Genomic DNA, 15,738 nt, shown 5'->3' with positions numbered 1-15,738 from the left:
CCCAGGAGTTCCTGGAGAACTTCCCAGTAGACGAAAATGATCGTCCGTGGCCCAAGAGTTCCTGGAGAACATCCCAGTAGACGTGAATGATCGTCCGTGGCCTAGGAGTTCCTGGAGAACTTCCCAGTAGACGAGAATCTATGAGGCCGAATGGTAGTGAGACCAAACGGTCGGATACCTGGAAGGCCGAATGGCCAAGTAACTGCAAAGCTGAATGGCTGAATACCTGTGAAGCTGAATGGCCGAGTACCTGTAGAGCCGAATGGCCGAGTTCCTGTAGAGCCGAATGGCCGAGAACTTGTGAGGCCGAATGGCCGAGAACCTATGAGGCCGAATGGCCGAGAACCTGTGAGGCCGAATGGCCGAGTTCCTGTAAAGCCGAATGATTGAATATCTGTGGGGCCGAATGGCCGAGTACCTGTAGAGTCGAATGACCGAGTACCTGCAGAGCCGAATGGCTGAGTTCCTATAAAGCTGAATGGCTGAATATTTGTGAGTGAGCGTTCATTGGGGGAATGCCTTTGTCGTTCAAATGATAGTCCATGGGGGACTGTCTTTGATTTATAGTCCATGGTGGACTGTCTTTGATTTATAGTCCATGGTGGACTGTCTTTGATTTATAGTCTTGTGACCTGTAAGATATATAATATAAAAATATGGAAGAGACCGTTCGGTCCTTGGTTAGATGACAATATCTTGTAATAGTATTTAAAATACCTTCTTCCCGTCTTTCTTCGATGAAGGACCTGCAAACTTAGTTGTTTGTGATAATAAAAATTTGATTCACTTTTTCGGTGAAGTGAGAGTGGGTCCCCTCTTATATATCATGTTATATCGCTATTAAATAACATATATGATAAATCTTTCGATCACAACATATTTTGAATTGCACCGAATAAATAACATATTTCAATCATAACAAATGTGCTTATGGTCACACATTATATATAATGTCATATATGATAGAAGCATGAAAATTTCACATTTTTCTAGGTAACAATAATCCATCTTTCGAAAAGGAAACCTTTTTTATAAGAGTGTTCCTTCCTACACCTCCATGATCTCGTCCTGCACCTCCTACTTCTAGTTTAATTCCCACTGTACCCTTATAAGGCTACTTCTGACACCATTGGGTTTATAAAAAGTTAAAGGAGTGTGCCGCAATTCACACCCAGAAAACCCTACACCCCCTTTCGATCATTATTCTACCTTCCTGTACTCCCCTCCAACATGTGCAGCGTTCGCGGGCAGCAGTTTTTCGTTCTTCTTCTCAGAGATCTTCCAAGTTAGTATTTTTCCTCGTAGATCTTCTATGAGAATCATGTTTTCTGATCTGTGGTCGCATTTGTGCGTGTTTACATGAACTGTGCGAATGGGAGGGGTTTTGAGGGTGTCGCAACTGGTACTACGGTTAACCCCTGCCGCACTACGAACGACGGAGGGGTTTGGGAGGTGCGAATGAACGCTTCCACAATACGAACGGCAGATTAGTCTTGTCGCAGCTGGATGAGCGTCAGAAAGGAACCGCCAGTGGAATTGCGGTTGGTTTGGATTAGGGGTTCACATCTCCGTTGTCCGCATTTCACAATGCGGGTATGGGAAACGCATGTCGAACTGCGGCTTGGGAGGGTGTGGGAAAACGCAGGTCAAACTACGGCTCGGAGAAACGCATATCACTGCGTTTTGTTTTTTGTTTGCAAAGTCTTTGTTATTTTTTTAATTTTAGTTTGTTTGTTAATTTTAGTTAAATTTTTAAAGTTTATAAAATTTATATATTATTTATTATTAATGTAATTTAGATTAAATATTAATTATGAATTTAGATTAAGTATTAATTAATTTATTGAATTAAATAATTTTTATTATCAGTAAACTATATTGGTTTATTTATTTCTTAAATATTTTTTTATATTATTTCTTATGTATATAATTTTAATTAATTTTTGTATTTTTTTTATGAATTTAGAAATTTTATTAAATTATTTATTAATTAAATAATTATTATTATCGTAAATTTTATTTTGTTAAATATTATATTTTTTTATTTGTATTTATTTAAGTATTATAATAAGTGATACTTTTGTTATTTAAATATACTCAAACAAGATTAGGATGGTTGGCTATTAGGAGTTAGAATCTCATTTATTATTCATTAATAATAATTTGACTTTATTCAATGAATGAAGGGTAAAAAGTTAATTTGGGAGGTGGAGGGAGAAAGGGAGGAGATGCAGGGAGGAATGCTCTTTTTATAATATGATGTGTGTCAGTATATGATAAATGTTTGAGTGTTCCTCTCTGCACCTCATCTGCTTCTTTCTGCACCTCCAAATTTACTTTTTTACCCTTCATTAACTTAATAAAGTCAAACATAATTAATGAATAATAAATATATCTTAACCCCTACAGCCAACAACCTAAGGTTTCTCTGATAAACCCTACACCCCCTCACCCTTCTTGGTCCCACGAGCATTTCACGAGCAAGTTTTAGTGTTTTGTTATTTTAGTGAGGTGCAAGGAGAACTGGTTGCATATGTTTCACTGAGCAAAACAATTCTTTATGTGTTTCACTTGTGATTGTGTGATAGTGTTGTTTGTTGGTGGTTTCGGAGATAGACACGAGAGGAAGAACGAGAGGAAGAACGAGAAGAAGAAGAGGAAGGAGAGCTCCCCAGGTTAGTTCTCTTTTTTTCTTCGCCGCACATCGACTTGCAGCAGAAACAAACCACCATTTGAGTTGCGGTTATGGAGAACGCATTTCAAAATGCGTTTGCTGTTTGCTGCCATTCCAAATGCGTTTGCGGTTAACAACAATAAATACTTAATATATAATACTTAAAAAATTACAAATTATAACAAAAACAATAAATTAAGAAAGATAAAAATAAAAAAATTATGCAAATTAATTATTCTTAAATCAAATAAATAAGTTAAAAAAATTACATATTAAAAACAAATTAACAAACAAATAAAATCAAAGTCAAAAAATTATACATATTAAATAATATATACAAAATTTAAAATTATAAAAAAATATATTTAAAAAATTTAACAAACAAATAATAAATAAAACAAAACATACCAAAACAAAATATATAGAATATTAAAAAAAATTAATTTAACATAATAATATAAGAAAAAGAAAAAACAAAAATATACCTCACCGCAGTTCAAAACGAACCGCAACTCACTCTGCCAGCTACCACCTGCCGCATTTCAAACTGCGGCTGCCTTAGCCGCATCTCTAACTGCAGCTACCCTTAATCGCATGCCCTAGTGCGGTTATGCACGGCCGCACCTCCAACGGCGGCAACCCTTAACCGCATCCCCAAGTGCGGTTATGCACAGCCACACCTCCCAGGTGTGGCACCCCTCAACCGCGCATCTCAGGTGCGACACTTCTCAACCGCGCCTCCAAATGCGGTTCTGCGCGAGCTCCCTCTAAACCCAGCCGAGATCAAATACCCAACTCCAACCCTAACCCAAACTCAATCCTAGCAGTGAATTCATGGTTCCTCTCACACAACATATAAACATATAAACAACATATAAACGTATAAACAATAGATCTACCAAACAAATAGGCTAATGCAGTTAAAGGATAAACAATGTAACTAACCTGGACGCCTTGCTAGAAGAAGGGCTGGATCTCACCACCACAACAACACTAAACAGCCACCACCAGCAACCACGAGCACGGGAAAATGATGAAAGACAGAAGAGGAAGAGGAAGCAGAGTGTTCTTCCCTGGGCAAAGTAAAACAAAGAAGAAGGGGGTGCAGAGGACTTGTGAAATGCGGTGGGATGGTGAGATGGGAAAGGAGTTTTTCAATGCATCATATCACCTTTTTCAGTGTTTTTAGAAAACCAAAATATTCTTTATGGATAGAATTGGAAATACAGAAAGAACGAGAGGTGCAGGGAGAAGGAGGTGAGGTGCAGGGAGGAACACTCTTTTGTTATAATAATATAACATATATTTAATATATCATATATTATAAATATATTACGAACTATATTGTATATTTCGGTTATATCATATAACCATTATTTTATGACAAATCTTTTGGTTATAATAATGTAACATAATATATATTTTTAATATATCATATATTATATAATATTTTATGGAATATGTATATTTTTAATAACCATATAAAATAGTTGTTATAATATCTATTATCAATTTCAAAAATACTTATCTTGTTGATGACGTCTCATGTAGAGATGATGATTCACGTAGTATAGTTTTCACTTTGATGAAAATAAGTTTGTGGTGTTGATCCGAAATAGTGATGTCGAGATCGAACGCTCGTCTTTGTTTCTGATCATTTTTCTGGTGTTTTGTTGTTTCTCCATGCTCCTCGTGGTCGCCATTTGGGTTTGCCGCTCGGCCCCACGGTGGGCGCCAAAATGTTTCGGTAGATATTTTGTGGGACCGAGACACTAACCTTTTCTGATGTGGCTTTCCCGCTTTCTGATGCTTGGATTGACTGGATCGCTCGCTCTCCTTCACCCTTGACCGTTCGGTGATCTTCAAACTTTGACCGAGGGGGAAGGTACCTGCAAAAGGCACTCCAACGCCCAAGTCAGGCGTGTATTGAAGAGCCTCGGCTCTTGATTGAATATTTAGTGAATGATTTTCACTATTTGAGTATTTGAGAATATGAGTTGAATTTGAGTAGAATGTGAATGAAGTGTGATTGGAAGATGATTCGAAGTACCTGGCTTCTGGCCCTGACTCTCTATTTATAATTTGTCTCATGGACCTTGAACTGATATAAGCCCAATATAATAAAATATAAACATAATATAATATAATATAAACAGACTTACTTGAAAATCTTATTAGTTGCTAAATATCTTTAAGTAGATATTCTTGATTATCCTTTGGTTATTGTATCTATTGCTGATCAGTATCTTTAATAAGACATATCGTAACCGCTCGACACTGATATCATACTGGACATAAGTAACATTTAGGCTTAATACTGCTTTTGGTTCCTAGTTTGGGAGGTTTTGTTAATATGGTCCTACCTTTTTTTTTAGTAACAATTGATCCCATTTTTTGAAAAAACTGTTCAATTGACTCCTTTTTGGTTACGACGTCAATTTTCTACCAGTGCTGATTACGACTTCAATGAGTTCTTTCATGCATTCACCTATCCAAATGTTATTTTAACAGTCCTGGCATAATGTTATGTTAAAAATCATGTCATCATCGTATACAATAAGAACTATAATAAACAATTTAAACTTGAATATGAGACCACTATGAACAAAAAGGACTCAATTGAACAGTTTTTTTAAAAGGTGGGATCAATTGTTATGAAAAAAAAAGGTAGGACCATATTGAACAAACCCTCCCAAACTAGGGACCAAAAGCGGTATTAAACCTAATATTTATAAAAAAATCAACAATAAAATAATAAATAAATAAATTAAAATTATAAATAAAAATAATTAAAATGAAATTTTTTAAAATTATTAATAAATAATAGTAATATAATTTTTAAAATTAAATCAACTAAAAAAATATTATCGTATACTATTTTCCTTTTATTTCTCTCCCATGAAATCTGTTTTATTTTCAATATATTTCAATGCCATCGAATGTACCCTTGTACCAAACCTAAGTGGTCCTTTCTTTTCTTTAATTTATTCTCAACTTGGTTATCATAAACCCTTGTACTATTTTCCTTTCCTTTCCTTTCTTTCCTTTCTTTTCTTTAATTTCTTTCCTTTCTTTTACGTTTTTAGTTGCTAAATTAAGAAAAAATTAAACTTAATGTGTATTGAGAGTGAGTTTAATTTGTATTTTAGATTATTTATTTTAATTACACTTAATATTAATCTGTTTTATACTTTCTTAACAAAAAAGTTAAAAACAATTTTAAATTTAATTAGCAGTATTTACACTTCCATATTATTGTATAAAGAAAATTGACCATTTTGGTATATATGTTTCCTTTTTCAATTTTACCCTCAATAAATAAATTTTAAGTTAAAATAATTGTCAAATTTATCTTTTAATTAATCAATTTCTAAAATTTAAGTATTTTTTTATTTGATGTTTTTCTAATTTAATAATTTTTTAAAACTAAAATAACTCTTTATAATAATTTTTTTTATGAAAGAAATAAACTAATTTTTTATCATAATAAGTATTTATATTTAATTGATTATAACTTATTATTTAAAAGAAATATGTTGTGAAGACCCGTATTTCACTAGTTTTACTGTTATATTTTCTTATTAATAATAAATTTATATATATCATATTAACATGTAAGAATAATTTATTAACCTATAACCTCATTTAGTGTATGGATTTATCAATTTTAAATAGTTTAAATTCTTTCCTAACAAGTAAACATTAAACTAAAACCCGACACTGCAAAGAAACATCACATCACACATATTTATTTTGAAAAAATCCAATGTTCTACAATTTCTGTGTCTTTGTCTGTGCTTAAATAATTGTATATATACTTTCTTGCTTCTTAGTGCTACTAACCAGTGAGAATCTGCACATTCAAGGTTTGGGAATTTGAAAGCCTCACTCATAACGTAAGATACCCATTTAATTCCATTTTCTTTTTCAATCTCTATGCTGCTGCTTCTTCTTTTTTTTTTTTTTATTATTATTATTATTATTAAAATTATAAAATTATCTTTTATTTTTTAGTCATTCGAATTTTAGCTAGATTTGACCGTTAAGGAGGAAGTTTGTTTTCAGATCTTCTCCACGACCAACCTCTTCACTTTTTAGGGTTTTTGTCCATTTATCACCAAGAGTAGGCGTTGTTGTCCCTTTAGCTTTTTATTTTTATTTTTATTTTTTAAATACAAAAGAAGATTTTTTTGTTTTTCACCCTTGTTCTTCAATTTAGGTTTTTCACCCTTTGAGGAAAATTGCAAAACCCTTAAAATTTCTGTTTTTTTTACTGTCTCGGTTTCACTGTACTTTGGGGGATTCAGAACCAGGGATTTGTGAGTTTTGGGCATAGTGGGTGAAGTTCTCTTCTCATTTCGCTGTCCCCAAATTCAAACTTCTTTCTTCTTTTGAATTTGCAGCAAGCAGAGTGGAAGAAAGATCGTGTCTTTTGTGTGAAAGAAGAAATTTTATTTCTCGGGGAAGATGATAGCCGAGAAACCTAGTTGGGTTAGGCACGAAGGTATGCAAATTTTCTCCATTGATGTTCAACCCGGAGGGCTCAGGTTTGCTACCGGTGGTGGTGACCACAAGGTAAGTAATTTTTTACTGTCTTCAAAGTTCAGTTGCGGATAATTTTGAATTTTGGATATTCAGTTATATTGTATTCTGGGAAATAACTTCCCATTTTTATTAAGATTGTAAACTTATCAATACCCTAATTTTTGAATATGTGATTTTTTTATTTTTCTTTCTTTTCCTTGGATATGGAGGAATATTGTTTTATTTATATTTTTCATTAATAGAAATCATTGATCAAAAATTCTAATGAAGTATAGAAATTGTTAAATATTTTTCTTCATTCAAGGTAAACTGAACTTCGTGTTTAGTTTCTGGATAACAACTGGTTCTTACGGAAGAAATTATCTTTTGTGTCATATTTATAAGAATAGCTTTCTAATGAGCTCGTCAGTTGATTTTTCACACACCACTTTGTTCTTGAAACCAAGTTTTCTTGGTGCGTTGTGGTGAACTCTTTTTTTCGTATTAAAAAGTAAGAAATACTGAAGATCTAACATTAGTGGGGTGCCTAGTGTCAGGTTCAGGTACACATCTAAGTAGTATGTCATGGACAGTAGTTTTGCTACAGTTTATTGATTTTCTTCACTTGTTTTATTTTCATAAGTTTTCTGGCTACCTTAGTAATGATCTTCCTTTATAAAACCAGCTATATACCACTTCTGACCTTCAGGGCAGGACTACATTGGGTCCTTTTTTCATTAATTTCTTAATCTGTTTTAAACACCTGAATTAATTTTCATACAATTACATTCTCAACTATGTATTATGCAGGTTCGAATATGGAATATGAAGTCTGTTAGTACTGACATAGAAAATGATGCCACTTCTCAAAGGCTTCTTGCAACCCTGCGGGATCACTTTGGATCCGTCAACTGTGTTAGGTGGGCAAAACATGGAAGGTTTGTTGCATCAGGGTCCGATGATCAGGCTATATTAATTCATGAGAGAAAACCTGGTTCAGGAACCACTGAATTTGGCAGTGGAGAGCCCCCAGATATTGAAAACTGGAAAGTTGCAATGACTTTGAGAGGGCACACTGCAGATGTGGTAATGCTATTGCTTTTATTTTTCAATCTCGTCTTCTGCAAAAAATAGTTTCTTGTGTCAACCATTTAATTCCATTCTGCCATATGCTCTCATATTTGAATGAATCAATTTGTCATCTAAATGGATAACTAGCTGCTTGTTCAAAAGCTTGTTGCATTTTCAATGATCATCATTAACTTGGGATCTATTTCTCCGTGCTTAAAGTAGGTGGATCTTAATTGGTCTCCTGATGATTCTGCATTGGCTAGTGGGAGTTTGGACAACACTATCCACATATGGAATATGAGCAATGGCATTTGCACTGCTGTTCTAAGGGGTCACTCTAGTCTAGTTAAGGGGGTTGCCTGGGATCCTATTGGCTCTTTTATAGCAAGTCAATCTGATGATAAAACTGTAATTATTTGGCGAACTAGTGATTGGAGTCTTGCCCATAGGACAGATGGTCACTGGGCAAAATCAGTAAGTTTATAATTTGAAAATTTTTCTTATGGAATAAGCAACTCTATTTCCTAATTAACATGTCTTCCTTTCAGCTTGGATCAACCTTTTTCAGGCGTCTTGGATGGTCACCTTGTGGTCATTTTATCACCACTACTCATGGTTTCCAGAAGCCAAGGCATTCTGCCCCAGTGCTAGAGAGAGGGGAATGGTCTGCAACGTTTGACTTTCTAGGACACAATGCTCCAATCATTGTGGTGAAGTTCAACCATTCTATGTTCAGAAGAAATTTGACCAATGCTCAGGAAATGAAATCTGTACCCGTTGGTTGGTCCAATGGCACTTCCAAGACCGGAAGCAAAGAGCCACAGCCTTACAATGTTATTGCCATTGGAAGTCAGGATCGAACTATAACAGTTTGGACCACTGCAAGTCCTCGTCCTCTTTTTGTGGCTAAGCATTTTTTTACTCAAAGTGTTGTGGATTTGTCCTGGTACTTCTCTTCATCTCTGGTTGTGGTTGACGTGATATGTGAATGTTGTATTTTTAATTGATATTTATTTTGAATTTTTTATTTTGTGAGTGACTCCTATTCGCTGTTCTTTCTTTTCCCTTTTCAAACAGGAGCCCTGATGGATATTCACTTTTTGCATGTTCCTTGGATGGGTCCGTGGCTACATTTCATTTTGAGGTAATGGAACTTGGTCAGAGATTAGGTGATGCTGAGCTAGACGAGTTGAAGAGAAGTCGATATGGTGATGTGAAGGGTCGTAAAGCAAACTTAGCTGAAAGTCCAGCACAGTTACTGTTAGAAGCTGCTTCTGCCAAGCTAACAACTAGCAAAAAAGTGGTTTCTGATGTTCAGCAAAACCAAATTAAGGCAAAGGCTTATGCTGATGCGGGGGCTACTACAAAGAATGCCGAGCCTCAAAATGATGATAGTAAGAAGAGTGTAGCACAAGTTGGTGATGCATCAAACAAAGCTACAACTTCTGGCCGGATTTCTAGTCCTGTTAAGCAAAGAGAATATAGACGACCTGATGGCCGTAAAAGAATTATTCCAGAAGCAGTTGGAGTACCTGTTCAACAGGAAAATATTTCAGGTGCAGTTCAGCAATCACTTGATTTTCCTGCAGTGTCTTCGGATCACAGGAAGGACACTACTGACCGAACTGTTTACAATGATGATGGTGTAAGAGTAAGTACATTGGGAGGAGCACATGGGAGAAATACTGATTTGAAAGAGCGTTCAGGGGTTACTTCTAAGACCACAATTTCTGAGAGCCTAGTGATTGAGAAGGTTCCAGCTTCTGTGGGTGATGGAAGTGTCAATGTTGACCAGTCGGTCAATTTGATGACATCCAGTTCTTCAGCTGCTTGTAGTGGTACACTTTCCATTAGAGTATTTGACAAGAAAAGCGGAGAAGATTCTTCGCCTATTCTTTTGGAAGCACGGTCGAGAGAACATGCTGTAAATGACATTGTAGGGCTGGGAAATACATCTATGATGAAAGAAACAGAAATTGTGTGCTCGAAGGGGTCTCAGATACTATGGTCTGATTGGATATCAGAAAAAGTTACTGTTTTAGCTGGCAATGGAAATTTTTGGGCAGTTGGGTGTGAAGATGGATGTCTGCTGGTAAATTGTTTTTCCACATGTATATGCATGATTTTCTTTCAACACTAAATTTTGTTAACATTTCTTATATGTTGCAATTTGATTTATGACTGTATGTCGAGGTCTGGTAGACGTACCCCATATCCTTTACAATAGTTTCTCTTAATATTATTGAAGTTAGTTGGGTTTTCTTATTAATACCCTCGTCTTTTAATATATTAAGAGTTATCTCGTCTATGCCTTTTGAGAGTTTTCATCACATGTTTTATACCATTTGGTATCTTGGTAGCATCTCTTATGCATCAATCAAGTCCATTCAAGTTGTTAATGTGTGTTCCTTTCATGCATACCACTGACATAAGCTTAAATATTTTAGTTGTATGATTTGAATTGATTAGGAAAGTTGCTGACACCTACAATATCATAATACAAGACGTTGAGGTTGAAACAATAAACCAGTTGAGTGAAAGAGAGATATATCTATCAACTTTTTACTGTTTGTATCTAAAGTTCTGTTCTCCTATCCCTTTACTCCCATTATCTTTTGGTATTCTGATTTCAGAAAAAAGTATTGTTGTTGAGTTACTATTCTCATAAGTGCTTAAGTACCTTGTGACTAGTGCTAATTTGTATGTAGTGAGATGTATTTTTTAAGCTTGTAAAATTATGGGCATAGTGTATTATTTTAGCGCTTGTGCAAACTGTAAATCTTATGCTGTAGAAATCTCTAATTTTTTTTCTTTTGCTTGCTTCCGAAAAGATTTACACAAAGGGTGGTAGACGAGCAATGCCTACCATGATGATGGGTTCTGCAGCAACATTTATAGACTGTGACGAACGCTGGACATTACTGCTGGTGACAAGGGATGGATCCCTGTATTTATGGGATTTATTCAACCGAACCTGTCTTCTTCAACATTCATTGTCTTCTCTGGTTTCTTCAAGTCCTAACACATCTGCTAAAGATGCAGGTACCATATACTATCTTCATTTGTTTGATATTGGAGATGCTTGGTCCTTAACTACGGCCTCTGTATGACACCTTATTTATTTTTTCCTTGTACTGGTTTTCCAATAACTTTTGTATTTTTTTAGTGGCTCTATGTTGTCTTAAAACTTACCATTTCTTTTCAGGAACCATTAAAGTTATATCTGTGAAACTATCAAAATCGGGTTCCCCTCTTGTAGTGTTGGCCACTCGTCATGCTTTCTTATTTGATATGAATGTCAAGTGTTGGCTGAGGGTTGCAGATGATTGCTTTCCTGCATCAAATTTTTCCAGCTCTTGGAGTTTGGGTTCAATCCAAAGCGGTGAGCTGGCAGCATTGCAGGTTGATCTTAGAAAATATTTGGCCCGGAAGCCAGGTTGGACTAGGTATGTAGTCAAATATTTACCCCATAACGTTCATTTGATGAACATTTTTCACATTCAAGCCTCTTTGTTCTTTTCTCACATGGCCTAACCATCTTAGTCAAATTTTTGTCATTTTCTCTTTTAAAGATGTGACTTAAACTTTTTATTGGATACATCATCTTATATAATATGCATTATAATGAAAGATGCCAGTGAGAAATACTGTGGCACCATCTTCATTGCAGAATCTCATCTGTCATATTCTACCCTGTCTTCAATGCATCAATAAAATTCTGCTGTTTTAAAAGAGCACTTTCTGATCATGACTACCATGATACAGAATTACTGATGATGGAGTACAAACACGTGCCCATTTGGAAACTCAATTGGCTTCTTCCTTGGCTTTGGGGTCCCCCAATGAATATCGCCAATGCCTATTGGCATACGTACGCTTTCTTGCAAGGTGCTATTCTTCTCTCTTTTCTTTGAGATATCCTTCAAATACAAGTTTAGTACTTCATTGACCTTAAATAAAACATGCGCAAGGTTTATATGCACTTTTAGTTTTTTGTTGTGTAATACATATTCTTCTGCTAAAAATCTTCTCATGTGCTTTTGTGAACTGTTTAATATGAAAGAAATGCAACCCCTTTTAGCTGTCTTCAAGACTTTTCTTGTTAGGAAGATGACATATATTATTTATGCTGGAAAATGTTGTCTTAAATCATAATTTTAATACTTGTGATTATATATGTTCGTTCATATACAATCTGTTGTCTGTAATTTTGGACAAGTTCAGACTAAATTATAAAACCATTGCAGAGAAGCTGATGAATCTCGTTTACGAGAAGTCTGTGAGAGTTTCCTTGGACCTCCAACAGGGATGTCTGACGAAACATCTTCGGATTCAAAGAACTTAGCATGGGATCCTTTTGTGCTTGTAAGCTTTTCTTTGTCTACATCTCTCTTTTTCTTGAACCCAATTTCTATTACTAATTATTAAAAGTGAGTCAAGTTGGAAATGGTAAAACAGTACAGAAGGTAACATGAAACATGATCTACTCAGTTTCTCAAATGTTCCAGCTGAATCTTTGCAGGGAATGAGGAAACACAAGCTCCTTAGGGAAGATATTCTTCCATCCATGGCATCAAACAGAAAAGTCCAAAGATTGCTGAATGAATTCATGGATCTTTTATCCGAGTACGATATCACTGATGCAAATCAAGAGCAAACAAACCGCACAGTGCCGAGTTCATCTCCACCAGCAAGCAATCCAGTTGAGGGCAGTTCTCTAGCAACATTTCAGCAACCAAAATTGGATCACAGTACCCACCTGGAAAAGGAGCAACCTGCAACACTCACAAATGAAGGCAGTGCAGATACCCCTATGACAGATCAAGCTAACAAGGATGCATAAGGGAAATGCTCAACTTGTGCATATAGAAGTCAGCATTAAGGTTAGAAGTGTTTCAACTAAGGATGTTTTTGGTGGCATGGATGAAGCCAATTTCACGTTTTACTTTTATGATGCGTGTAGCTCTCCTTTAAGGTTGATCTCACTAACACACACTTAGAGAGGTATAATGAGTTGTATGTTACATTTGTAGCTTCTCCCATCATCTTGGAGCTTGCTTCCTTGTATAATGTCTCGATTAAAGGAAATTAGAATTTAATTCACATAAGAAAGATGAATCCCAAAATGAAAAGTCTTATTCCTTTTGATGACTTTATCCGAAATATGTAAAAGGAATTTGTTTTTCATTGTGAAATGGTTCATTCAGAACGAAGGTTCTTCTTTTAAAACTTACACTTGTTTACATTAAGATTCAATTATCATTACACTTACCTTTTTAAAAAAAGAAGTAATTGAAATTACACTTTTACTAAAGAAAGGTGAGTTTGACTTACAAAAGAAAAAGACATATCTTAAAGTTTATTTCAAATCTCTAAAAATGTTAGACAAACTCGTTAAAAATAATTAACTTCACCGAATTCATTGAAAAAGAAAAAATAATAAAGTTAACATATTGGGTCATTGTGATATAAGTTAGAAAAGTATAAAACTTTTATAAGTGTCAACGTTAGTTAATTATATTGATTATGAACCCGTTGAAGAATTAGAGATAATTATTTTGATGATGAAATTGATATTAACTCAAATCAGTATTATTATTTTTATGTTTGAATGATTGTGTGTTATATACATTAGATTATGTATCCAAAGTAAATTGCATTAACTTTTGTTTATTTAATTTCTGAACACTTGTATTTTTCTTTAAATATCTTTAGAAAAAGAGCCATTTAATCAATAAAAGAAAAGTATATTCTTGATAAGCTTAAAATTGAATAAATATCGAGGTTCACTCATTCACTCGTGATCAACTCTCTATCGTAAATAAATAATTGATTATGTATAAGATTGAACCATTATTTGGATGTTTTTCAAGTATTTCTTATAAATTACTCGAAATAATCATTTAAATTTTTCTAATGAATTTTCATACTATAGGAAAAAGAATATAATCAATCCTTATAAACAATAATATACTAAAAAGAGTTTTTCGAAAATAAACATTTGCTAAAAGAGAAGACTTCCAAAAGATTATTTTTCTTTTGAGAAACATCTTTTGAAATTTATTATAGATATATATTGAGCTATGAATAGATTCACGCTAATCTAAAACCTATTTTGAAATTTATAAATATATATTATAATGAGATAAGTTAATTACATTTTAACACATTCATTATTGAAATTGTTGATTTTATATGGGATCGTTCCTATAAATAGAAAGATTTATCAATAAATAAATGTTTTTAAAATGGTTGTTATACATGAATGCATGTGACTATTATTGTTTTGAAAATGATAAGACAATCCATCTCACATTAATTGAATTGAATGTAGATTTAAGAAAAGTCAATGGAGTCCATCTTCGTCTTATATGTTCTTTGTTTTTATCTATTTATTTTCACTTTACTATGCTTAACTTCATTGGTATTAATTAAAAGACACAAAATTTTACCTTTGAAAATAATTTTTACTGCCAATTCACCTCTTGATTATTCTTACAAAATCTTCAATTTAGTTACTTATTGCATTATTCTTCTTTTTCTTCTCAATGTTTTTATCAGAAAATAAATTGCTCTGTAAAACATAATATTTGGTAAACATTTAGTGTTTACAAATAAAAAAATAAAAATAATACTTTCACACACATAAATTTTTTATATATATTTAATATTATCTTTTTTTATTGTTTTTTATTTTTAATAATAAAAAAACACAACCAAAACAAAAGACAGCAAGTAGATGAAACATCTAAAGTTATGATTGCTGAAGTCTGAGATAGAAATTAAGTTTTGTTGAGGCACTAGCTAACAGTAGTGGTCCTGTTCTTATTTCTTCTCCAATTTGTTCTTTGTCTTTTCCTTATTGTTTTGTTAAATCATATACACCTTTTTTGACCACCATTTAGACTTTGGTTTCCCAGTGAGATATTGAAAGTCTGCATGAGTATGAGAAAGGGTAATATTAGGGTATGCATGTTCTTCCTTTAAAGGCAAACCACATAACATGCTTCTTCCTCTCAGAGAAACAACAAATCAAGCAGGCTTCTTCATGGATAGTTGTTACTATTTCTTTCCAAATATCTTATACCATAACTTCAAAATCTTCCATAATTGCTTATCTGCATAACATCTTACGTTCACATGCACGACCAAACACATTAATTAGCATCATTTCAGTAGCATTACTTGTACCTGTCACCATCAAACAGTTTTTAATGTTTCTATCGTTCAATGAGTTCTTTACTATTCATTTACCTCTTCTGTACTACACTGGACGGTTAGTTACCCGATCAAACTCTTGTCGACATCAGATTCTTACAAAAGTAATGCCAACTTATTTTAGACAAATAATTAGGTCAATATTTTTACTTAAATTAGACTTCAAATCATTTTAAAATACTTTTTTTTTTCATATGAGTATGATCTATATAAGGAATTTACCCATTTTTATTCAAAATTTTAATGTTGTA

At 33.8% G+C, this 15,738-nt stretch overlaps 1 protein-coding gene across 4 annotated transcripts; it reads left to right on the top strand.

Annotated features, from left to right (window-relative positions):
• Positions 1 to 6,461: 6,461 nt before the first annotated feature.
• On the top strand, positions 6,462 to 13,381 carry LOC106759338 (protein HIRA). 4 transcript variants are annotated; one of them, XM_014642467.2, is made up of 11 exons: positions 6,462 to 6,570; positions 7,078 to 7,249; positions 8,009 to 8,284; positions 8,492 to 8,743; positions 8,818 to 9,215; positions 9,347 to 10,361; positions 11,101 to 11,311; positions 11,475 to 11,715; positions 12,035 to 12,157; positions 12,517 to 12,634; positions 12,792 to 13,381. In XM_014642467.2, the coding sequence occupies exons 2-11, from the start codon at positions 7,142 to 7,144 to the stop codon at positions 13,110 to 13,112; spliced, it is 3,063 nt and encodes a 1,020-aa protein (XP_014497953.1). In that variant the 5' UTR covers positions 6,462 to 6,570; positions 7,078 to 7,141; the 3' UTR covers positions 13,113 to 13,381. The 4 variants fall into 4 exon arrangements, with proteins under 4 accessions (XP_014497953.1, XP_014497955.1, XP_014497954.1 ...); XM_014642469.2 differs by lacking the exon at positions 6,462 to 6,570 and adding an exon at positions 6,687 to 6,797; XM_014642468.2 differs by lacking the exon at positions 6,462 to 6,570 and adding an exon at positions 6,814 to 6,993.
• The last annotated feature ends 2,357 nt before the right edge of the window (positions 13,382 to 15,738 follow it).

This window comes from Vigna radiata, chromosome 4, assembly GCF_000741045.1.
Source record: "Vigna radiata var. radiata cultivar VC1973A chromosome 4, Vradiata_ver6, whole genome shotgun sequence".
Lineage (NCBI taxonomy): Eukaryota > Viridiplantae > Streptophyta > Magnoliopsida > Fabales > Fabaceae > Vigna > Vigna radiata.
The sequence above is the reverse complement of the archived record's forward strand: the minus strand, read 5'-3'. Positions and strand labels throughout refer to the sequence as shown.

Coding starts and splice junctions, on each gene's coding strand:
- LOC106759338 (XM_014642467.2), top strand. CDS start 7,142: ATGATAGCCGAGAAACCTAGTTGGGTTAGGCACGAAGGTATGCAAATT. Junction 7,250..8,008: donor CCGGTGGTGGTGACCACAAG/GTAAGTAATTTT, acceptor TGTATTATGCAG/GTTCGAATATGGAATATGAA. Junction 12,635..12,791: donor CATGGGATCCTTTTGTGCTT/GTAAGCTTTTCT, acceptor GAATCTTTGCAG/GGAATGAGGAAACACAAGCT.